Raw genomic sequence first — 27,015 nt, 5'->3', positions numbered from 1 at the left:
AATACTCTACAACATAGCTCTTATGCTGCTAATATACATTAAAAATTGACCTTAGAGTGTTTAGTAAGTGGTGCCACTATCTGCATAACTGCTCACAACTAATACATCAGTAAATCCTATCAGCTCTACTTTCAAATATACCCATATTAATCTCAATCCAATCACTTCTCCCCACCACCATCACTTAATCTAAGGCCTCGTAACTTTCATTTGTATTATGAAATAGCTTCTTAAATATTCTTCCACCTTCTATGGTCTCAAAATCTTTTCTTTACAAAATCAGCAATTTTAAAATATAAATCACATCATATCATTCCACTTATCAAAATCTTGCATTCTCATCACATTCAGGGTAAAACCCACAGTCCTTATCATGGTCTACTAAGCCCCACATCATCAACCTCTCTGACCTCATCTGACATTGCTCTCTCCTTTGTTCACTCCACTGTGGATGGAGTGGGCATATTAAACAGTAGAACTGATAGGGTTTACTGATATATTAGATTGAGCAGTTGTGCAAAGTTACTGAACACTCTAACAGCAAATTTTATGTATACAAGGAGCATAAGGTTTTGTTATAGAATGTTATTTTGGAAATGCTTATGGTGGAAGCACAAGTGGAGAGTTCCAGGAGACAGTGTGACATACGAGTGGAGTTCACGATATTGTTCTTCTTCACATTCATCAGGAATGGTACTGTCTCAAGACTCTTGTTTCCTTAGCCAAGAATATTCTTCTCCAGGTACTTGCACGGTCTCAGCTAAAATGAACACCCAACCTTACATAACACCTTCTATTTTTGCCATCTTTTTATTTTTCTGCATAGGACTTGTCTATCATCGGTGCCTGATATCAATATTCATTTGTAATTTCCTGCACTAGAATATAAGTTTCATGAGGGCACTGACTTTATTTTGTTTGATGATGGTTTGGTGTCTGGTACTGTGCCTGGCATACAGTAGGCACTCAATAAGTACAGGTTAAATGAATGATGAAACGAAGGTAACAAGATCTAATACAATATCTGTGGTCAAATGAATGAAGGTGGTCAAAATATACAAACTTTCAGTTATGAGATTAAGTAAATCTTCAGATTGTAATGTACAACATAGTGAGTATAGTTAACAATACTGTATTGTACATTTGAAAGTTACTAAGAGAGTAGATCTTAAAAGTTCTCATTACAAGAAAAAAACTGTAACTCTGAGTGGTCATAGACTGTAACTAAACTATGGAAATCATTTCACTATATACAGATATATATATATATATATATAAAATCAAACATTATGTTGCATACCTAAGACTAACACAAATGTTCTCTGTCAATTATATCTTGATAAAAAAGGGCAAAAGTAGTATTCTGAGGGCTTATTATACAATGTACACTGAGGTAAGTCCTTTACATATGATCACTGATTTAGTCCTTTGAACTATACTAAAAGGTATATATTGTTATTACTTTCATTTTAACTATCAGGAAACAGACACAGAATCAAATAACTTTCCTGAAGTTAGAAAGTCAAGATCATGACGATTAGCAGTTTTGTAGATAATAGTGATACAGCCTAATTTAAATCCAGACAATATGATTATGGAGTCTATATTTTGGGCTAGTACTTTAGAGATATGGCTAGAAAATGAGTTGAGCCATAGAGCTGTGCTTATTATGAAACTTCTATGCTTAGTGAGGTCAGAAGGAAAAAGCCAAATCCTGTATATTTTCCCTTATATATGGAATCCTCCAAATAAAGCAAACAAATGGATATAATAAAACAGAAACAGACTTATAGTCACAGAGAACAAACTAGTGGTTATCATTGGGAAGAGGGGTAAGAGAGGAGCAAGAGAATGGAAGAGGATTAACAGGTACAAACTGCTGCTGCTGCTGCTGCTGCTAAGTCGCTTCAGTCGTGTCTGACTCTGTGCAACCCCATAGACGGCAGCCCACCAGGCTCCCCTGTCCCTGGGATTCTCTGGGCAAGAATACTGGAGTGGGTTGCCATTTCCTTCTCCAATGCATGAAAGTGAAAAGTCAAAGTGAAGTCACTCAGTCGTGTCCGACTCTTAGCAGCCTCATGGACTGCAGCCTACCAGGCTCCTCCGTCCATGGGATTTTCCAGGCAAGAGTACTGGAGTGGGGTGCCATTGCCTTCTCCAGTTACAAACTACTAATTATTAAATAAATAAGATCAAGGATGTAATGTACAAGACAGGGTATATAATCAGTGTTTTATAATAACTTTAAATGAATATAATCTATAAAAATACTGAATCACAGTGTTTTACAACTGAAACTAATATAACACTGTAAATCAACCATACTTCAACAAAAAGCAGAAACTTTTCAAATCATAAACTTACCAAAACAGTAAAACAAAATCACCCCAACCAAAGGTGGAAAATATTCTCAAAAGTGGAAGTAAATATTTTCATTGATAAATCAGGCCTGTTGTATACAACATCTTTACATTTTGGCACTAAACAAAGGCAATTACTTAAGTGATAAGTATATATAATATACATATACATACAACTTGAAAAAATAACCTAGGTCTCAAGTCAAATGAAAGCAATCACATAAGTAAATAAAGAAAACTCCCTTAACATATATCCTAAAGACACATAACACAAAGCAAGTCATGTAAAACCACCATCCAAGTTATCATTTATTAAATACTTGCTGTGATCAGCAAAGGGCTAAAGTCTTCACAACCCCATAGAAAGGTGGGAAAATGTTCATATTTTACAGATGTTTAACAAAGGCTTAAAAAGGTTCAATATTATGTTCATGATCATAAAACTCAAGTTCAAAAGGGCTTCCTAGGTGGCGCTGGGAACTCGCCTGCCAATACAGGAGACATAAGAGGCGTGGGTTTCATCACTGGGTTGGGAGGATCCCCTGGAGGAGGGCATGGCAACACACTCCAGTATTCTTGCCTGAAGAATCCTATAGACAGGGGAGCCTGGCAGGTTACAGCTCACAGCGTCGCAAAGAGTCAGACATGACTGAAGCAAATTAGCATGCACACCCGCAAGACCAAGCCTTTATCCCACTCCACATTCCCTCCCTCTAACACTGCTCAAATGGGCTAAGTCTCCGACATCTAATTTCTATCACCGCACTAAGGAAAAGGAGTATTTTAAATGACATTTTTAATTTTGTGAAATGCTTAATTATACTATTTTCAGTTGCACACAAATGCTATTTACATATCTAATAGAATCCATTAATGGTCTAAAATGCAGACATTACATAGAAAAATTTGGATTCCATCCAGAACTAACAAAAACTGCATCTTTTTAAAAGACATTACAATCACACACACAGCATGCATCATGCACTCTCATTAACATAAACTTTTTAAAACAATCTCAAAACTAAAACCAAATGAGAATATATTTCTATTTCTGTTTGACTTAATTTTTTTCTTAATACAATTCAACACATGTTAATCATAAAAAATAAACAGTGGGGTAAGTCTGAAAGAGAAACAGCAATACAGTATATTAACGCATATATATGGAATTTAGAAAGACAGTAACAAGGACCCTATATGAGAGACAGCAAAAGAGACACAGATGTAAAGAACAGACTTTTGGACTCTGTTGGAGAAGGTGAGGGTGGGATGATTTGAGACAATAACATTGAAACTTGCATATTATCACATGGATAACAGATGACCAGTGCAAGTTAGATGCATGAAGCAGGGCGCTCAAAGCCAGTACTCAGGGACAACCCAGAGGGATGGGGTGGGGTGGGTGGTGGGAGGGTTCAGGAGGTAGGAGGGGGGACATATGTACATCCCTGGCTGATTCATATGGATGCATGGCAAAAACCACCACAATACTGTAAAGTAATCAGCCTTCAATTAAAATTAATTAATTAAAAAAAATACAACTCAACACATGTCAATTATAAAAAATATAAATAAAATTAAGAAATAAAAATCTCCTTTAACACCTAAAAATAATTGCGTAATCATCCAGACATTTTTATTCACATACATTTTTATTAAAATGTATATACTTTTAATAATATTTTACAATCCGTTTTTTAAATTTAATATTGCAAATATATTCATTCCATGAAATAATGTTCTACAACATAATCTACTGATTATTTACAGTATACCTAATTTTACTAAATGCTTTTTGGTAAACATTTGAATTTTTTATTTTCAATATGATAAATACTAGGGAAACAAATATAGCTAAACTTCTAGGGACTTCCTTGGTGGTCCACTGCTTAGGAATCCACCTTGCAATGGAGGGGACATGGGTGTGATCCCTGGCTGGGAAAAGATCCCACATGCCGCGGGGCAACTAAGGCCGCACACGGCAGCTGGTGAGCCCACATGCCACAACTACTGAGCACCCATATGCCACAACTAAGATCTGATGCGGCCAAATAAACAAGCATTAACAAATTTAAATTATTCCTTTATGATCAAAGCATAGAACTACAATTTCTGGGCTACAGATTACACACATTTTTAAGGCTTTTCATATGTATTCCAAAACAACCAAGTCCCCACAAGTGGTTTGCCAGTACCTAGTATTTCTGTTTTGTTTTGTAAATCGGTCAATTTGTTAGCTGAAAAACATATTAATATGCTTAACCATTTGTTTGTATTTTGTCTTATGTGACTTAAAATATGTCTCTTTTCTAATTTTCTAATTTTCAAGGTTTCATAGATTTGCTTCTAGTGGGTTGCATTATGTTTTGACTTTCTGTAAGAAAGAGACTGCCTTTTGGTGACACACTTGTTGGATGTGACACAGGATAACTAATTGTTGTATTTCCATTAAAACCATGAAGACTACACAGGAAAGTTTTGAGATGGTTTCTGAAGAGGGAGAACATGCACAAAGGAGGTTTTCAACACGAAGAAGTGGTTTAGAAACTTATAATGCATTTCTACTTGTGAAGTATTAGCCATTAAAACACTTATAATGAGGATTCTGGGAAGATGATGGCAGTGGTAATAAAGTTATAGATTCTTTTTGAATCACCATATAAAACAGAAAGAGCAACTGGACAGCAAAATCAAAACCCATAGCAAATATTTACAACAAGTAAGTGGCAAGGGATCCCCACAGCCTCCAAGCAGGAGTGGGTTAGGACAAACCACCAACAGATTAGCAGGGTTTCAGTGTCTCTGAAGGAGAAATGAGAGGAAAACAGTCAGTGAATCATGAACCTGAGAACAGAACTCTAAAAAGGAAATCATTTTTCACTGCAGAGTTCAACAGGCCAATCTGAGAACAGCATCTAAAACTGAGAGAGGTTTGATCACTGAAATGGCAAGTGAGTGAAAGGTGCCTGCATTAAGAAGGTCATAACAGTCTATGAAGGCTAAGCCCTGCTCAGTTGCTCAGTCATGTCCAGCTCTTTGTGACCCCATGGACTGTAGGCCAGCAGGCTCCTCTGTCCATGGGGATTCTCCAGGCAAGAATACTGGAGTGGGTTGCCATGCCCTCCTCCTGGGGATCTTCCCGAGCCAGGGATCGAACCAGCATCTCTTCTGTCTCCTGCATTGGCAGGTGGGTTCTTTACCACTAGCGCCACCTGGGAAGCCCAGGCTAAGCCCTATGACCTCTCAAAGCTAAGCCACAAAGAAAACTGCTAAAGAAGGAATTTAATTAAGCAAACTAGGAATAACAGAAACAAAGGGAGGAAATGCCTGGATACAAACAGAACTAGGAAATTTTAGAAAGCAAGTCACTATATTTTTTACAAAAACAATAGAAGGAGCTCTAAGAAGTTAGAATAGGTGCCCTGAATCACAGCTCATTATAAAGGTCTTATAAAACAAATTCCACATAAAAAGAAGCAATACAAAGGTATCAAGATCATATGACGAAATTATTAAAAAAAAAAACAAATAAGTAGAATAGCAACACTAAAAACAATGAAAACACCCCCCCAAAAAAACATAAACAGAAAAGACAAATATGTAACCTTCTATTTCAAAATAAGCTAAAACAAATATAGAAAATGTTCTAACACAGACCACCATTTTAAAGACTCAGAATTTAACTCACAAAACTCAGTGAAGATGGCAAAAGAAAATATATCATTTAAGAAATGAAGATAAAATAGAAGACAAAAGAGTGAATAAACACAACAAATAATTCCTCAGACAACTAAAAATACAAAAGGGAGAAAAATACTTAAAAGAAATAAAAATGATTTGAGAGTAAGTGGAAATACAAAAGATAGGCAAAGATATACAGCAAACTGAAAAAGAAAACCAAAACAAGGCAACAAATCAAATGTTAAGAACTATAATATAATTCAAGAAAACTTTCCTAAAAAAGAATATAACTGAATGTTGAAAGAGTACACCACATATCTGAAAATACTGACCCAGAGTGGCTAATAACAAAACATATAATATTATAAAATCTAAAAATAAAATCTATAAAAAGTTAGATTATCACCAGGCCTTTTGACAGCAATATTTTATGCCAGAACAAAATGAAGTATAGTAGTTTCCTCTTATCCTTGGTTTCACTTTCTGTGGTTTTAATTACCTATGGTCAACCATGGTCTAAAAATATTAAATGGAAAATTCCAGAAATAAACTCATAAGTTTTAAATTGGGTACTGTTCTGGGAAGTGTGATGAAAACGTACACTACCCCACTACATGGCCTGGATGTAAATCTTGCCCTTCCAGTGTTTCCACACTGTATATGCTACTCACCCATTAGTCACATAGTACCCATCTAGGTTATCACATGGATTATAGTATGGCAGTGCTTGTGTTCAAATAATCCTATTTTATTTAAAAATTACTTCTAAGCATGAGAATAGTGACACTGGCAATTTCAATATTCTCTAACTTGCCTAATTTATGAATTAAACTTTATCATGGGTATTTATGCATAGGAAAAAGACAATACAGCTGACCTTTGAAAAATATGAGAGTTAGGGATGCTGATCCCCATATAGTCAAAAATCTACACATAATCTTACAGTTGGCCTTTCATGTTCATAGATGCAACCAGCCACAATCATGTAGTACTGGGTTTATTGAAAATAATTCATGTATAAATGGGCTCACATAATTAAAATCTGTGTTGTTCAAGGATTAACTGTATATATAGCATTCAGTACTATCCATGGTTTCAGACATCCACTGGGACTGGGGTCTTGGAATATATCCTCCAAGGTTGGGAGGGGACTACTATAAATTTATTTAGAATTGTCAAAGGAAGAAATGTGAACTAAGGATTTTATACCCAGTAAAACCAGCTTTCAGGTATAGAAAGCACAAATAAATTGTTATTAACATTAAAAAAATCTAAAGAGAATATTATTTTCATAAGACCTTCCTTGAAGAATCTACTATAGAACAAGCCTCGAAAATCAACATAGAGACAGAGACATGAGGACTAGTGGTAAATATTTCATATGTACTTACAGAACTAAGACTAAACTAGTGATTAAAAGCTAAGGAAATAGAGTTGTAAAATGGCTGTATGTCAGACTTTTCATAGAATTACTATTAAAAAAGATGAGAATGAGGAAAACATGAACAGAATTTTAATCTGTTCTCAGTAATTAACATTGGCAGTAGGATTATTAGTAATGTTATTCTAAGACTGCTGTGTACATAATGTCAGATGAAGTAAAAGAGATAGCATTTCTCCTGAGAAACCTGTATGCAGGTCATGAAGCAACAGTTAGAACCAGACATGGAACAACAGATTCCATCAAAATTGGGCTGTAATTTGTCACCCTGTTTATTTAACTTATATGCAGAGTACATCATGCAAAATGTCGGACTGGATGAAGCACAAACTGGAATTAAGATTGCCAGGAGAAATATCAACAACCTCAGATATACAAATGATACCACCCTCATGGCAGAAAGTGAAGAGGAACTAAAGAGCCTCTTGATAAAGGTGAAGGAGGAAAGTGAAAAGGCCAGCTTAAAACTCAACATTCAAAAAACTATGATCATGGCATCCAGTCCCATCACTTCATGGCAAACAAAAAGGAGCAAAGTGGAACACAGTGACACATTTTCTCTTCTTGGGTTCCAAAACATATGTTATATAAACGTATATATGTATGTATATCTGGAGGAGGGCATGACAACCCACTCCAGTATGCCTGCCTGGAGAATCCCATAGACAGAGGAGCCTCACAGGCTATAGTCCATGGGGACACAAAGAATCAGACATGACTGAAGTGACTTAGTACACATTCACGCATGCATGCATGTGTGTGTATGTTTGTGTATAAAATACTCACACACACATCACATATATTTTATGCTCTTGAAATATCATTTCACAATAAAAGTAATCAAGACATCTTAATGAAACAGCTAACTATAAACTAAACGTCTTGCCATATCAAGTAGCAAAGTAACTAACAAATTCTACCAGGCTTATGTCAAAAGAGAGACTGCACACTGACCAACAGATAGCATAATTTGAGCTTTAAAAAAAAGAAAAATTTTCAATGAAGGAAAGCCATAAAAAATTCCAGAGTTTATAGTGATATATATTTTAAAATAACTGTTTCCTAGGATAATAGGGAATTCAATATACTGGAAACAGGTAAAAATAAAAAAAATTTAACCTACTAATCAGTAACCAAATAGTAGATGAGGGAAGGAATATCTTTATAAATGTATTCCAAATAATAAGTGAAAGTGAAATGTAGAATTTGAATAGCCCCATATTTATGAATTAACGGATTTAGGTATCCGTTAAAATCAAAAGCTAAAAGCATCAAAAGCTAATATGTCAGTATCACAAAAAGAAAGTCTATGAGACATTATGCTCATCTTGATGAAAGAACTCACACCAAATACAGTTTTTCCAAATGGGCTGAATGCCTAGTTTGAGCAAGTCTCTAGATCTGCCTACCTGTGAGCAGGCAATAGACAGTATAGAGGAATTACTACACAGTGCACAGTAACAGAGCTTTAGCAAGTCACATAATTCTTCTGCCCGGGAAGAGATTTCCCAATTCTTCTTTGTTTTTAAGAAGTTTTTTTTTTTTAATATGGACCATTTTTTAAGTCTTTTATTGAATTTGTCACAACACTGTTTCTATGTTTTGGTTTTTTGGCCATGAGGCATGCGGGATCTTAGCTCCCTGACCAGGGATCAAACCTGCACCCCCTGCACTGGAAGGCGAAGTCTTAACGACTGACCACCAGGGAAGTCCACCCTTTCTTCTTGTAGCTAGTGGTAGCCATGTGACTGAATTCTTCTCACCAGTGGACTATGAATACATATTTAATGTTTGAAGACCCATTCACTTTCTTCCCCTTCTGCAAACTGGAACACAAAAGGGCCTGTAACATAGCTCTGAATATTAGAACTATATTAGAGAATGATAGCAACAGGAGATAACTCTCTGAAAAAACTACATGGCATAAAGCCACGCTGACCACTTAGAACTGCTTACCTCAGGGCTCTATTGTGAGGAATAAAGATCTACGTTTAAAAAAAAAATCATTGTATTTTTGTCACTATTACAGAAGGCTAGTCTTTTGTCTTTCTCAATTAATGCAATTATGTACAAAAATTTATATTAATTATGTTTATATCTTTGCATTTTTATATGTGTACGCATGTGTACATAAAATGTCTATAAGAAAATAAGGCAAAATACTAAAACCTGTCACTAGATGACTGATGCATTTTTAATTTTCTCATTTATAGTAAATGTGTAAGTAGAAAGTAAATCATTTAAAAATAGCTCTTATGAAATGATATTTAGAGCTGATGTCAAAATAGTATTTGGGCAAAGTGATTGGAAAAGTTCAATAAGGCAGGATGCATCATGAATTTATCAGTATTAGGGGTGAGTGATGAGTACATGGAGGTTTGTCATCTTATTCTGTCTATAATTATAAGTGTTTTAAATTCTCCATCAGTTTAGAAAATTCTCCATCAGTTTAGAAAATCTTGTAAGGAAAAATAATTTACACACATGAATTTTAAAATTATATGTTTGGCTTGCCAATAGTAGTAAATGAAATCACAATATTCTTATCTCTCAAGCGTCCAAGAACTAGTCTCATTATGAAATTTACTTGTTTGTGCACTACTCAATTGCTGAAGAGAGTGGACTCCCAGTTTGACATCTATTTTAATGACAGAAGGAGACAATATCCTGCAAAAAAATAATCTTTGATGACATTCTTTCTTAAAATCCCAAGGAACTGGCTACGATAAGACAAATACAGCAATTTCATCTCCTTTTACCTGAAATATTGCTTGCTTAAAGTTATCTATAGTTCTGGTCATCTGAAAATTGAGCTTTTAAGAGATTGATATTCCTGCCTCCATTCTAATATGAACAACCAAACAGTTTCACAGTCCAGTCTACTTAGTATTTAATAAAATGCTCAGTAAAAAAAATAAACTTTGAATAACTTACTTCCACAAAATTACTATAAGGAAATATAAAGGTACAACAATATTTCTCTATAAATATATTCACTGCTGTGAGATTTACAACAAAATATCAGCAGTAGGGAACTGATTACCTAAATTATGGCACATGCATTAATATGGTACTAGAAAGGTTAGATTAGTTTTAAGCACTAGTAATAGTAAATAAAAATTCAAATTTTAATCCTTATAATGCAGTTTATATATAAGCAAGTGTTTAAGATATTCACAGGTAAACAGCAGAAAATTAGATCAACATATTAACAGTAGGCAAACCTCAGTTTTTCTTAAATTTTCCACAATTGATGTATATTAATATTTTAATCACTGTAAAATTAATGCTAATAAGGAATAGTAAGGAAAAAGCAAGTTATTTAAAGAGGATTGATTTGTATAAGGTTACAGTTTCTACAGGCTCATTTGTACCACAGAAAGAATAGATAGAACTATGTAAAAATACACTCATCTTTTGACATCTACTCACAATCCTAATTATTACACCACAGGCACAAGGAAAAGCAAAGTATACATTTTGGGATGCAGTGTGTCTCAAATGTGTCTATGACTCATTTCCAAAATATGAATTATCAGAACCAAAAATCATCTGAAGGCCTCTGCATAGCCTTCTTTCTTGTAAGAATTTAAAAAAACACAACTTCTAGCCTTATGGAATCCTGCTCAGTGCAAGTACTACTCTACTACTAACAAGTCAGAAATGAGTCTTCATTGGCCATTCTATTTGACTGCTAATTCTACATATGCATTAGTAAGAGACACTGTTTTTCCTTAGGAACAGAAAAGCAAGTTGGTGCGTGGAAACAGCACTGAACTGTGAGTCAAGAGAACTATCCCAGGATAAATTCTACAACTCATGTCCATCAGCAGACGAATGGATAAGAAAGCTGTGGTACATATACACAATGGAGTATCACTCAGCCATTAAAAAGAATACATTTGAATCAGTTCTAATGAGGTGGATGAAACTAGAGCCGATTATACAGAGTGAAGTAAGCCAGAAAGAAAAACACCAATACAGTATACTAACACATATATATGGAATTTGGAAAGATGGTAATGATAACCCTACATGGAAGACAGCAAAAGAGACACAGATGTATAGAACAGACTTTTGGATTCTATGGGAGAGGGAGAGGGTGGGATGATTTGGGAGAATGGCATTGAAACATGTATACTATCATGTAAGAAACGAATCGCCAGTCTAGGTTCGATACAGGATACAGGATGCTTGGGCTGGTGCACTGGGATGACCCAGAGAGATGATATGGGGAGGGTAGTGGGAGGGGGGTTCAGGATTGGGAACTCATGTAGACCCGTGGCAGATTCATGTCAATGTATGGCAAAACCAATACAATATTGTAAAGTAAAAAAAAATAATAATAAATAAAATAAAATTAAATTTAAAAAAATCACTTCTCTGAGCCTCAGTTTCCTCACTAGTGAAATAAAAGATTAGACAAAAAATTCTGAAGCCCCCATTTCTAACATTCTAAAAATCACTGTGTATGTATAGTTGATTCACTCTGTTGTACAGCAGAAACACAACACTGTAAGGCAATTATGCTCCAATTAAAAAAATAATAAAATAAAATAAATCAATGTCTCAAGTCCAAATCTAATTAAGTATGGCTAACTCCACACACACACACACACATACATTTAAATCTAGTTTTAAAGTCATAATTGTGACTTATTTAAACAGTACTGTAATATGAAATATTAGTAATGCATATAAGAAAACTAATACCTATACAGATGATCTCATCAAAGTTTATACCCTTCTTATTCTTTTAATTACCTTTTATGGCATAGTAGACCAAAGCACTGGCCTTTCTAACATAATTTACTATATTCAACGAAATAATTCAAAATGAAGTTTATGACCTTGATATTCTATCAGACTCCTCCTGAAGGTTCTTTATTTTTTAAAAGAGACAGGAAAAAAATTAAGCTATAGATAGGTTCATGATCTCTGCGAAACAATGTCAAAGTTCTAAAAATAGTTGATGAGCAAGAAAATATAAATGACACACATAGGATTTTATTAAACTATAATTTTTAGAGCTCTCTCAAGTGTTATACCTCACAATAAATACATTTCATAAAATATGCTACACTGAAGAAAACAACTTGCTTCCCATTATTTAAAAATACTGTAATGTAGAACTCAGAATTTTTAAGGATATTACTCTTCCTAGATCAAAAGATTTAAATATGTCTTCTCTGAATAAAAAGAACCACAGTTTCATTACAGTAATATAAAATGTATTTTTACTTGAAAATCAAAACTGTTTCTTTATAGAAATCCAATGTCATGCTCAAAAGGCATATTTCTCGGGAGCCAAAAGTTTACTTTCAAGAGCAGGATGGGAATTAAAAAAAGAGCAGGGTGGATGCCAAGTTACAAATCTAAATAGATGAGAAATTAATGCAAGGGTTTTCAACATTTTGTTTGGAAAAACATTTTTCTCTCAACCTCATCCTGTACTTTCTCAACTCTGTAATCTAAAATCCAATGATATTAATCAATTTCAGAAAGGAATAATGTTTTCTCTTAAATTCTTAAAATATTATGAGGCACTCCACTATTTTAAGCCTGCCTGGGACAACAACAAGTAAGATAAATACAAGGCATTTTACAATATTTCCTCATTGTCTTCTACAAAAACTGGGCAAGTGTGGGGGCCCAGAGGGTAGGAACTTGGTTTCTTGCTTCTTTAGAGGATGATGGTAAGAAAAATGAGAGGTGAAGAAGAGATGGCAGACTGGGGAAATGAAGGTGTTTGGGAAGGGAAGAAGAAGAAGGAAAATCAGGAGAAAAAGGAGAAGCAGCTGAAAGAAGGGAAGAAATAAAAACATACTCAACTACAAACAACATGGCATTTTTAGACAGCACTTTACCATGTATCTTGAATACCACCCTCACATAGTATATTGGAAATAATAAATGACAGGTTAGCTCATTAACAGTTAGTTTGAAAGTGAAAAAGTGAAAGCATCAGTCACTCAGTTGTGTACAACTCCTTGCAACCCTGTGGACCGTAGCCAGCCAGGCTCCTCTGTCCATGGGATTCTCCAGGCAAGAATACTGGAGAGGGTTGCCATTACCTTCTCCAGGGATCTTCTCGACCTAAGGACTGAACAAGGGTGTTCTGCATTGTATGCAGATTCTTCACCGTCTGAGCCATCAGGGAAGCCCGTCATTTAGTTCATTAACATTTAATTCAATATGAAGTGTGCCAAGGGCTTATGCTAACAGTTTACGTTAAAGAGCCAGAGTTTTACTATGAATAAGACTGGAAGAATCTATAGCAAACTATTATTTTGGCTTATAACACTCTTCCATAAAGCCATTTCAGCAGGTTATCCCCCAGAAAGATTTCAGAGGAAAGCTGATTTATAATTACTGACCTGTTGGATGGCACTAGCCAAAAAATGTCTATAATTATCATCCAAACATGATTCAAAAGTGAAAGCACCATATATAAGAATTAGTTCACTCATATTTAAATAAGTGTCTTAAGAGATTCATGAAACTATGAAATTTATCAGAGATAACACAAAATGAAGAGATAGGCTCAAGTGACATTTATCTCTGCTTCCCTGGCACCTGGACTAGTGCAGAGTACACAAGCAGGTGCTGAAGAATTGCTCTAAAAAAAGTTTTAGAGTTCCATTATATTTAAATACAATTTTAAATTTAGTCAAACAGTAAGTTTAAGAAAATCTAAAATGTAATGCCTTTTAAAAAAAAATCAAAATAATGCCTTTTGTGGCAGCACCGTTTTGAAAAATTAAACACATTCAACAATGACAACCTATAAAACTTGATAGGCTATTTTAATAATACAAAAGAGTCAACTCTTCCCAGGTCCCTTTATACAGGTGTAGGATACACTTATGTTTTTATCTATTACAATCTATGTATTATATTGTTCGAAGTGACGGATGGGAAAAATGAAGCTAATGAAATACTGTGAAACAGACACCATGTAAAAGAGAAAAGGCCGTCTTGTGATAGAATGATAGTCCACCATCTGTCCCCCTGCCACTCAGGGACAATTACAAATACTCCATCAGTTTCTGGTAGGTGGAGATGATAAATGAGGTACAGACTTCTTTTTCAGATTCTGATGTTCCTTTCTGATCTAATCTGAGGTTTAACAGATGACTCAAAGAAAAGCCCAGAGTTCAACAAGCTTATTAATTTATTATGCTGTGAAGATGGGGAGAGGTCTGAGCTCAATACTACAGCAGAGAATGGTTTAGCTGTATTGAACCAAGGCTTATAATGAAAGATGTCCTTGCAGAATTCTAAGGTTTCACATACATAGTATCAAGCCTCATCCTTATAAATCATTTCAATAATATTCTAGTAATAATATTACCATCGAACACAAATAATATCACCCTTTCAACACAAAATCAGAGACAATGTTCATAGCATCAGACCTCCCAGTTGAGTGATTTTCACAGCCTGGGGTGACAAGGGCTTAAGAGAGTACACATCCTCACATCATATTCAAGAGCACCAGAATAAACATTTCCTTTATGTCTATTAACTTTTAAATGTTTAACCAAAGGATCCATGCAAAAATATAAATATTTGGTTACAGTAAAAAGATAGACAAGACTATACTACTCTAACACTGCATAAGAAATAAAGCTGGAACGGCTATGCTAATATTACACAAGGTAGCAGAGTATTATTAGAAATAAAGGTCACTTGATAATAAAAAGGGGTCAATTAATCAAGTGGACAAAACAATGATTAACATTTATGAACCTAATAACAAAGCTTTGAACTACATGAAGCAAAAACCGATTGAACTGTCAAAAGAAATGGAAAAAGTAACAATTAAAATAAAAGAATCCATATCCCTCTCTCAAAAACTGACAGAAGTAGGCAGAAAATCAGGAAAGATATAGCACATGATGCAACTTTTTGAGGTGACTATTATGTTTACTATTTTGATCATGGGTTATGAATATGCCAAAACTTATTGAACTGTAAATTTAAAGTAAGTGCATTTTAAGGCATAACAGTAATACCTCAAAGTGCCTTAAAACAGCAGGAAATTCCCAGTTTGTATTAATCTATAATATCAAATAGAAAAGAGTTAAGTCCAAAGAAATAACATACAGCATGGTACTTTTTTATAGAGCCAAAACCCACTAAAATAAAAGCATATTTTTATAGTAATAGATCTAGATGCAAAAATAAAACTATAAAGGGGAGGGAAGAGGAAGAATACACAAGGACATATCAAAAACCCAAACTAGGTTTGCCATAATAAGATGATACCAAAAGAAAAAGAAAAATCTAGGAAGCATTAAATAAGAAATAGGGATGTTTGATATTCTTTAAAGGTATAATTGATTAGTAAGATGAAAAATGTATAAATAATTATGACCGTGATAATAAACTCCAGGATACATATATTGCAAAAATTGACTTTAAGAATACAAGGAAGCATGAATAAATAATAATAGCATACTGGCAGTCTTCATTTTTGAGAAAAGGGTATTAATGAGCACAAAAACAGGTTTAAAACAGTAGGACTATTTTCATAACAAGGAACAAATTTGATATATATATGTCCAAAGACAAAAAATATTATTAAAATTTTACAATGTATGAAGATAAAAAGAATATCAATAAATTTCCCAAAGTAGAACCTATATAAGCCATAATCTATGACCACAATGAAATAAAAGTTGAAATTAAAAACAAAAAGTAGTGCTCATCTTTGGCATCATAGTCCCTATGCAAAATATCTAACAGTCAAATTCATGAATCACTTCACACTTTTAAATACACACAAGCATTCGTACAAACGGCATTACCACCACTCTAATTTGTAACCTTGGAAATATCTTTGTTTAAAAGAAGAACTGAAATTCAAAATACTTGTAAAATTCAGTAATTATTTAGAAACAAAATAAGCCCAGCAAGAAAGCTTAAGGCTTAAAGAAAGAAAACTATGTACTTTCCTACTGATCAGTTCAGTTCAGTTTCTCAGTCGTGCCCGACTCTTTGCGACCCCATGGACTGCAGCACGCTAGGCTTCCTTGTCCCCATCACCAACTCCCAGAGCTTGCTCAAACTCATGTCCATCAAGTCGGCAATGCCATCCAACCATCTCATCCTCTGGCATCCTTTTTCTCCTGCCTTCAATCTTTCCCAGCATCAGGGTCTTTTCCAATGAGTCAGTTCTTTGCATCAGGTGGCCAAAGTATTAAATGATACATACATACAGATATAATAGATGAGTAGACAAACAATGTAGCTGGATGGAAAGAAAGAATTTTTTAAAGTACTGAGTTTGTTACAATATTGTTTCTGTTTTTAGTTTTTTGGCTGTGAGGCATGTGGGATTCTAGCTCCATGACCAGAGATCCAACCTATGCCCCTTGCATTGGAAGGTGAAATTTTAACCACTGCATCAAAAGGGAATTTTCTAGAAAGAATATTTAAAAGATGTCTACTCTTACCTTGATGCAATCTTAATCAAAACACAAACAGGATGTTCTTAACAAGTTAACAGTAAAGGTTATGTAGAAATTGAAAAGTAGAGGGAAAATGAAGGCAATTTTGAAAAAAGAATAATGAAGAACAAACTGACCACAGTAAGAGGAGAAGCAAAAGACAGCAAATGATATCTACTCAATTCTTTGGAGAAAACAATTATAAAACTGCAAATCTATATCCAGTCAAAAGTAAACAAAGACTTCAAATAAAGATTATTTCTATTTTATGCAACCTATCTTGGAGTACAAAAAAAAAAAAAAAGAAATAGGAAAAACTAGCCAGTTTACATTATGAAGCTAATATAATCTTGAGAAAGGAAAATCTAAATTATATATCTGTAAAACAAATTCAACTATATCTTTAAATCAAGACCAAGTAAGCTTAATATCAGAAAAGTCATTACATAATATATCACATCAAAAAAATTAAAGGAAAATGTGACCTTTCCAAAAGATCAAGAAAAAGTTTCAATAAAAATTAATGCCTACTTATTTTTTTAATATCTTACAAAACCAGGGAACTTCTTTACTTTGATAAGAGCCATTTATGAAACTTATAAATTGTTTAAAAAAATAAAACTCCAAATCAGAAAATAAACAGAATTTTTTTTTAAGTCTTAATTTTATTCAGCATAAAATGCCAAGTCACTGAACTAGTTACTGGCATAAATCTAAGGTTACTTTGTACCCCAAATCTTATAGTATGGTTAGAATAGATGAAACCCTAGCAAAAGTCAATTATACATGCTTTAATTCATTTGTTCTACAATACCAAAAAAGCTAAAAAGCCAATCTGAAATTAAGAATACATCACCTACCTGACCAAATCTCAAAGTGGCATTAAATGGAATCCAGTATTTTCCTTTTTATAATGGCATCAAAGGTTATTGCAACAATTTAAAAGAATAAAGAACTAAGGATGTAACTTGCCAAAATATTCAACTTCACTATCGTGGTCTCTTATGCTTGCAGATGCATTCATTTATCTAATTTTAATCTTGAACCAAAAGAACAAAAATGTGTCCCAAGCAACATGGACACATCTCTGTTGTTCTATTTCTTCTTTAATTTTTTAAAATCCTTTTCCTTTTATCAAAGTTACCCAATACACATAATTAACACAGTCAATAGTTCAAAGAAAGTAATTTCCTACTGGTCTCCCCATTTCCTTCTCAAATCTAGAGGCAAAGATTTTAGCTCATTAGTTTATCTTTTTTCTTTTATACTAATATATTTTGTGTTGCTATTTCTACATTTTTCAATTTTAGGATTAGCTCCTGACTTTTCGTTGTGGAACATGAGGATTTAAGCTCTATTCCGGAACCTGGAACTACCACCACACTCTGACTCTCATGTTTTCCTCTATATTTCCAAATATAAAGAAAAAAAGAGGTGCTATTACCTAATTATTTAGGAAGCAGGAATATGAGGTTTACTACATTACTTTCTGATGCTAAAATACTTCATAACTTAAAAATTTTTTTTTTAAGAGAGAGAACTAAATTACAGGACTGTGAAAATTCTGTTTTATAGCTTTGTGATTTTCCTGATACTGCAGATGTGCCTACTCTGCCAAATGCAAGAGAAGCCAAGTTGACAGAATAATTATTACTAAAATGCAGTAACTTTGATCAGAGATAGATAGGCATCCTCTATGAATAACTACTTTGGAACCAAAACACTGGCCACAGAATTTCAGATAAAGAACCTAATTAGGTGTTGATTAAAATAAAAGCTTTCCCCAAATGTCCTTAGTTCTTAGGTGGCAGAAGCCAGCAGGCACGCCATGGGCCAGAATGGAGGCTATGGCAAAGTCTCAGAGAAACGAAGGCAAAGCGACCTCAGGGGTGGCCTGATCAGCAAGAGACAAATGAATGGCTCACGCTCTGCCCATGTCCCAGTGGAAAGAAAGGATCAGGAATTCACTAGCTACCCTTTAGGATCAGTGGCCGTGAGTACACTAAGTAACCAGGTAAACTAGGAACTCATACTGGAAATCAGAAAAGAGAAGATACTATGTAGTAAGACCCCAACTTTTCCTCCTAACATGGGGTTACATAAGCCATACTTTTACTCTGATATGCACAGATGCCATTTTAAGGGGACAAGCAAGAGGATGGGGACTGAGGATTGTTATAAAAGAGGCTGGGTACTAAGTAGGGAAACTATTTAAATTACTGGATCAAACTACGATTTAAACAAATTGACTACTTAAAATTTCTTCCTTGAATCAACAAAGAAGACTGAATCAGCTATAGCTTGCTACGTATTCCCTGCACATATCAGGTGTAATGGGAGTGAATTTACTACCATAAGAATTCTAAAAGTTAGAAGAAATACACACATTAACAATCAGCCGTTTGTATGTGTGAATTATATACATAAACTATAAAAAATTTCCCATCCTATTAAAGAGAAAAGGAAAGCAATGGAAACTATGTCCTATAAGAAACAGTAGATGCTTTTTACATCGTTTCTCAAACATAATTGTACTTATTGAGGTATAGGCGGAAAATGAAGGTCCTTTCTAAATGAGTTGTAGGTTTTTAAATTTGACTTGATTTGCTGTTGAAGGGCAGATGTTTTCCTAAACATGATTATAAAAAGAGGTAATAGCAAATATTTGTGCTTTGTAGAAACACAAGTATTTACTATTATTTCTCAGACTGCCATCAATTCTGGGAGACATCTACTACATCTTCCACATCAATCATGGGCACATTGGAGCCAAAGAGACTGGCTTACATTCCATTAAATACAATGATATCTTTCTATTTTCACTACCTAAAATGTTCATTCAATCACCTACCTAGTATAGTTTACCAAGCAGAAATACCAATTTAGGAATAGTAAAATCACACTTGATTGCAAACATCCAATAAATTATAATTAAGATCCTTCATAAAAGTTCTTTTCATATTTTCCATTAATTAAATGAAAATAAACTATTATTGTCTCTATATGTGAATACATGAGTTGACAAACAAGTGTAATTTATATGCTTTTAAAGCCAAGGAGTCTCACAAACACAGAAATACATAAATTTTAAAAAGTTTTAAAATCTTTTAAATTTCACTCTTTACAGAATTAAATGTACTTTATATAAGTCCTGTGAAAACCACTATCAGCTTCTTCAGAGAATGTGAAAACAGGACTACAAAAGAAATCAGAGTTTTATTAAAACTAATACTTTACTATTTCCCTAGTATTGATTAAAAAATTAAATTTTGGAATATATTTAAACTAGTACCAGTTTCTTTGTCCTTTAGAAATCATGTTCTTTAAATATTTGGATTCTAAGATGATGAAAGAGAAAAAAAATTGAATATTCAGTAGCTTTTTTTGTGAAGTTTCAAGAAACACAAGAAAAATTTCCTGGTCAAATTACAATAAAAACCCAAAACATTAAGCCTTTCTTGCCGGGCAGCTACCTATTATGTTTAACAGGCTTAAAACAAAATGTGTCAGAGCTCAAGAGTAAGTTATCTGATATGCCAAGTGCGTAAGGTCAAAGGTCCAATTTTATTAGGTCAGAGGTGGTATAAATAAAATCTTATATGTCAAAGAAGAAGGGTCACAGATAAGGTGTATATAATATAAAGACATCACAGATGACAAGTAATAACTTTAAGTAGGACAAGTATGTTTACTATAGCTACCCTCACTGATTAAAAATGAAATGTGTGTATGAGTAAGTATAAAATGCCCGTTATATATCATGTAACTCATATGCACACTTGGTTTGAGGAAAAAGGGGCTATTACCAAAAATAACTACATGAATGAAGTGAAAACTTAAAGAAAATGTAATACTTCTAAACTGAAACAGTACACAAAATGAATATTTCAATCAAACCTCAAACCACAACAGCTAAACATCAAACTATGCTTTAGTAGCTACAAAAGTTATATAATACTATATATTTTTCTTCCAAAGTAAATGCGTGAGTTAAATATCCCTTTCCTTCTCTATTTTTCTCAATGAGATAAAAACACATAAAATTTAGATTTCAGGTTACATAGTTGCAGTGCTGCACAAAATTTTAGAATTTTTTGGTAGATTAAATAGAATATTTAGCTTTTTTATTAAGAGAACTTAGTTACAAATAATTTTTATAAGTGGAACATTTTCTTTAAAGAGACTAAATTCTAATTAATGGGGCTTCCCTGGTGGCTCAGTGTTGAAGAATCCACCTGCCAATGCAGGAGATATGGATTCGATCCATCGCCTGGGAAGATCTCACATGGCGTGGAGCAACTTAGCCCGTGTACCACAACTAATGAGCCTGTGCTCTACAGTCCAGAAGCTGCAACAGGAGAAGCCGCTGCAGTGAGAAGGCCGCGCACTGCAACAAAGGGGAGCCCTCGCTCACTGCAACTACAGAAAAGCCCATGCAGCAAAGAAGACCCAGCAGAGCCAAAAACAAATTTAATAGCGATACAATTTAGGGTTTTTAAAAAGTGGAACACACATTCACATGACAGCAAAGTTAAGCAGAGAATGGGGACAAGCACATGAATGATTCAAGTAAAAAAAAAAAATTCCATAATACTTAAAATACCCACTTTGAGTAAAAGGTAAAAAATTATATTTGGTAAACTAAATAGTTGATTAGTTCCATTTTTTATTTCACCTTTATTATTTTGTACTTAAAGCCATTCTGTATAACCTTACAGTTCAACTTATTTCAGTAAGTTTTTCTTAAATGCCTTAGTATGCAACAAGCATTATGTCAAACAAAGGATATACAAAAATTAAACATTTAAAGACTTCCAATTTCAGCCACAGTGAACTGGCACAGTGAACTCCAAAAGTTACAAATAATATACAAAAGATCTACTTGAAGGCATTAAAAACAGCCAAGACAGCCAGAACTTGAGACCACGATCCCTAAATAGGAGGGAAGCACAGGAGGTGAGCTCCACATTCACTCTGGATTATGCCCTAAGTGTTTATGCCAACTTTTGGCATGAGAGAACAGTGGAAGCTGAAAGTGGCAGTCGTACTGAGCTGAGGAGACAGAATTTGGTTTAGAGCTGTCAAAATAGTTGGAACTCAAGGGGCAAAAATCCTTAGAAGGAGTGAGTCAAATTAACCGGGTGTAATTTCTCCTCAAACATTGGTCATATCACAAACTTAGAAAACAGCAGCTCTGTTCCTCCTACCTGCTGCTGCTAAGTCACTTCAGTCGTGTCCGACTCTGTGCGACCCCATAGACGGCAGCCCACCAGGCTCCCCCATCCCTGGGATTCTCCAGGTAAGAACACTGGAGTGGGTTGCCATTTCCTTCTCCAATGCATGAAAGTGAAAAGTTAAAGTGAAGTCACTCAGTTGTGTCTGACTCTTTGCGACCCCATGGACTGCAGCCTACCAGGCTCCCCCGTCTATGGGATTTTCCAGGCAAGAGTACCGGAGTATGGTGCCACTGCCTTTTCCAGTTCTTCCTACATAGGTAAGATCTATTAAGAACTAACCAAAAGGGACTCCTGGCAGTCCAAACATTGAAGAGTCCAACTTCCAATGCCGGGGACACGGCTTCAGTCCCTGGCCCGTTGGGAACTGCTGGGGACCACCTAGGCCCGTGCCACAGCTACTCAGCCCATGTACCACATCTAGAGAGCCTGTGCGCTGCAACTACTGAGTCTGCGGGCTCTAGAGCCCACGTGCCGCCACTAGAGAGAAGCCCGTGCACAACAGCAAAGGATTCCATGAGCCAACAGGAAGATCCAGCCTGCCACAACTGAGACCCAGACACAGCCAAATAAATAAATATATTAAAAAAAAAAACAACACACAAAATTACCCCTGCTTCCTGACAGTATCCAATCCAGAGCAAAGTCTCACGTCTTTGAATACTCTCCCCTATCCAAATCACCTAAGCAAAACCCAATTCCTATAAGTCTGTTCCAACACCTTATTGAGCAACTCTACAACTTCCCATAGTGTGCACTTTCTCTTTTTGTAACAAATCAATAAACCCAATTCTGCTCAACTGCAGACATGCTCCTGAAGGTCTTTGTCTGGAAGGCACTGACAAAAAGCTAAGAAAGAGAATGATCTATAGCTTCACATAAACATTAGGGATCAATCTCACAGATTTAAGGATAAGTTAAAGAAGCCCAAGCACAAAAGGTATATCCTGTATGACATCATTTATAGGAAATTCAAGAACAGTGTAAGACTATCTGAGGGTAGTCGGAGACTAGTTAACCTTTGGGGGGTGGGGCACAACTGGGACAGGGGACGAGGGAGCCTTCCAGGATTCAAGAAACAATTTATGTGCTGACATGAGTGGAACAAATGTAAAAATTCATTGAGTCATATACTTTGAATCTGTGTGTTCTATTAATATACACCATAATTAAAACAAAAGAGTTAAACACATATTTTCACTTTTTAAGTTAAGCACCTACACACAAGTACTGCATCACAGAACCATAATAACCTTTCCTGGATATCTTAAGGGATGCCTGAAAAACATGAATTTCTCATCGTTGGGTACCTTTAGAAATTTGCTTAGTACATACAGAACCAACAAATTAAGAGGTTAGCAGTATCATCCATATCTCCATAACAGTTGAATTAAAACATTTATAAAAATACTTCTACAAATCTAAATTCCATGTTAACAGTAATTATAGGTAGATAACAAATTTCCAAAAATCCCTATGTACTGTATTGATACAAAATTATCAATTTTTATGATTTTTATATTGTCAGCTATTTTCTAAGAAACATAGAGTATCACTGAACAACTCTTAAATTATTAAAATATCAAAATATCATAAACCTTTTATTAATCTTTTTCTTTTTTTATTGGAGTATAATTTTTTCACAATGTTGTGTTAGTTTCTGCTGTACAACGAAGTGAATCAACTATATGTATACATATATCCCCTCCCTCATGAACCTCTGTCCCACCTGACCCCCACCCCACCCCTCTCGGTCATCACAGAGCACCAAGTTAAGCTTCCAGTGCTATATAGCAGGTTCCCACTAAGCTATCTATTTCACACAAGGTAGTGTATATATCCATAAACCCGTTTATGCACTGAAATTATATAAACAGCATTAAATTCTTATTTCTATGTTTCTTATTAAAATGTATACTAAAATAAAGATATTTGTATACTATAATGTTGTTATTTAGTCGCTAAGTCATGTACAACTCCTTTGTGACCCCACGGACTATAGCCCGCCAGGTTCCTTCTGTCCATGGGATTTTCCAGGCAAGAATACTGGAAAGGGTTGCCATTTCTGCCTCCAGGGAATCTTCCCGACTCAGGTATCAAACCCACGTCTCCTGCATTGACAGGCAGATTCTTTACCACTGAGCTACCAGGGAAGCTCATATTATATTGTAGTAGTTACTAAATATAGCTTTAGATAATCATAGAGATACACATGAACATGGATTTCTTCATAGTAGAAGAGAATACAGAAGGTACTCAATAAATACATGTAAGTAAACCAAAGTAAAGCTTACCACTTCTTCATCTGAAAGTTCACGCCCTTGGATGCTGCTATTTTCTCTCACAGCTTGCTGGTGTTTTTTTCCTTTAATGTGACTAAAAAGATACACCTCTGAAGAGATCTAAAAGCATAATATAAAAGCAATGTAATGAACATTTAATTATATTTTATTTAAAATATTATACATTCTATCTAGTATATTATATGCAACTTGCAATCGCTCTACGATTTATACGTTAGTCTTAAAAATGTTTTCTTTAGAATACAATTCTAAGACTCCTCTAGAAGACAGATGATAAAAAAGGCATGTCTTCAAAGCCAACCTTAACAGGGTATCATTTCTTCTAAGTATAAAGGTTCAAGTCTCAGCACTGAAAAATGTTGCTTTACTTTTGTGGTCCTAATATCCCAAAATATTGACCTAGGTATCATTAGGCTAAAATATCATTAGTATCATTAGGTAAACATCCATTTGAGCAGCAACTGCATGCTTTGGTCCTTTGCACTGCTACTCCTAAAAGCTGATACTGTTTCTGTACTATCTATACTTACTTTGCATAAAAATCATTAAAGAAATTCATGGTACTCAGCACATGCCTTGTATGACTTTTAAGACTGGAGAATATATATCCATAGTTTAACAAACTTAAGTAATAAATTGTAACGTCTCATCACAACACTGATACTGACAACGTACCAGGACATTGCAGAGAGAACACTGCTTCTTTCTTTCATAAGGGGTTAATTTGGGGGCATAATCTGTATTTGCATGTCGTCCACTGCTTAACTCAGCAGCTTTTTCTTTTCTTTGTTCAATCTGTTCCATGTGTCTTCTAATGCTTTCATCATGCTATAAATGAAATTAAAGTGTAAAAATATAGAAATTTATTCATTACACTGAGAACTTGAAAAAGCAGTATTTCCATTAAACTTTCTAAAATAATAGAATGTCTTAATTCAATATTGGACGCTGATGATAAGAATTTATATAAAGCCCTTTATCATCTCCTACATGCATAGTAACATTTTCTAAAGGGTACTCCATGGAACTACACTCTGGGTTATTAATAAGCATTTTGCAGAAGAGTTTCTGTGGTCAAATAACTTTGGAAAATAGTGAGTTAAAGCTATTTACTGGCTCTAGGCTTATCATTCTGCACTGATGTAATAAACCTAGCTTATACTGAGCAACATTTTATACACCTTTTTGACCATAACATACATGAAAAGCACTTCGTGGAATATACTATGGGAAATGTTGCCCCACTGTAAAGACCAAGCTTATCCTCAGCAGAAAAGGCCCATCATGACACAGACCTCTACCTACATCATCTCCAACAACTTCCCAGAAAACAAAAAATAAACAAACCCCAAAACACTATTTCAGACTTTTGACTTCATGCTCATATCATTTTATATGGCTGGGTGCCATCCCACCCATGTTATCTATTCAATTCATCTTTTTTTCAAGATTCAGCTCAGAAATTATCCTCTAAAATTATTTCCCTGACTTCTGAAATCCTTCATGTTAGCTTATGTGTTTCCTCCTCTGTATTTTCATGACACTCCATGATTATCTTTATCCATATAGAAATTATCTGCTTAGCATCTCAATCTCACACTAGATTATGAGTTTCTTGAAACTTAGAACCCTGTCTTACTCTTCTCTGTATCCCTATGCCTACCACCAAATTCAATAAGTATTTGCTACATTAGATTTAAATCAATAATAAAGTTCTAGGACCTTACAAACAGTAATATAGGATCCTCTATTCTATGGAATTTACTACCCTTGTGAAACCCCACCATGTAAATAATTATGACATAATGTAAAATATTCACACTGCTAGAAACTACCAATGGCAAAGACTTTCTAGAAAATATCAGCTTATCATCATCTCCCAAGCTATAATTATGCAATTCATAAGCACTGAAACAATATTTTAATTTATTTCTAAATTATTAGAGGTCTGTAAATATTAAAACTTTAATAGTAATGTCCTCGAGTCATTAACAAATTACTTAATAAAACCAAGAAATGCTAAAATTCTTTAAATATTTTCCCTCAATGGCTTTATCTTATTAAAATAATTTGTTTTCAGATAGTTGAGTTGGAAATGATCATAGACACACCACATAACTCCAAAAATTAGTAACACAAATTAATTCAATTTTTATACAATTAATTAAAAAAGAAAATATTAATCTCATGCTACATTAAGACAGCTCTAAAATGTCAAAGTAAAATATACAATATTCCTACCTTGAGCTGGATTTTTTTCTGTAGCTCTTCCATAGCTTCTTGTTGAGCAGCTGTGAGTGCTGCCAATCGTTCTTCCCTGTCTCTGTAAGAAGACAGTAAAAGTTATAAACTCAATGTTTACAGTAACAAATTTCATGAGGTTAAAAAAATACAATAATACAAAAAAATACAAAAATAAAATTATTTTTTCAGAGTGCCTACTAAGTCTTGGATATATTGTTGCACATCTAACATTTGGGAAGCAACAGACATTGTTAGTTATACAAATATTAGGTTGATGAAAAAGTAATTGTGGCTTTG

At 34.4% G+C, this 27,015-nt stretch overlaps 1 protein-coding gene across 3 annotated transcripts in view; it reads right to left on the bottom strand.

Annotated features, from left to right (window-relative positions):
- The window catches only part of SCAPER (S-phase cyclin A associated protein in the ER), a 389,138-nt gene that overhangs the window by 230,000 nt on the left and 132,123 nt on the right, over positions 1-27,015 (bottom strand). For all 3 annotated transcript variants that reach the window (XM_040257316.1, XM_040257318.1, XM_040257317.1), the window contains exons 18-20: positions 26,716-26,797; positions 25,150-25,302; positions 24,466-24,573 (exon numbers count right to left, since the gene is read on the bottom strand). In XM_040257316.1, coding sequence (XP_040113250.1) covers positions 24,466-24,573; positions 25,150-25,302; positions 26,716-26,797 — 343 coding nt within the window. The remainder of the gene's footprint in view (positions 1-24,465; positions 24,574-25,149; positions 25,303-26,715; positions 26,798-27,015) is intronic.

This window comes from Oryx dammah, unplaced genomic scaffold (assembly GCF_014754425.2).
Source record: "Oryx dammah isolate SB20612 unplaced genomic scaffold, SCBI_Odam_1.1 HiC_scaffold_16, whole genome shotgun sequence".
NCBI lineage: Eukaryota > Metazoa > Chordata > Mammalia > Artiodactyla > Bovidae > Oryx > Oryx dammah.
This window is presented reverse-complemented; position numbering and strand designations above follow the sequence as displayed.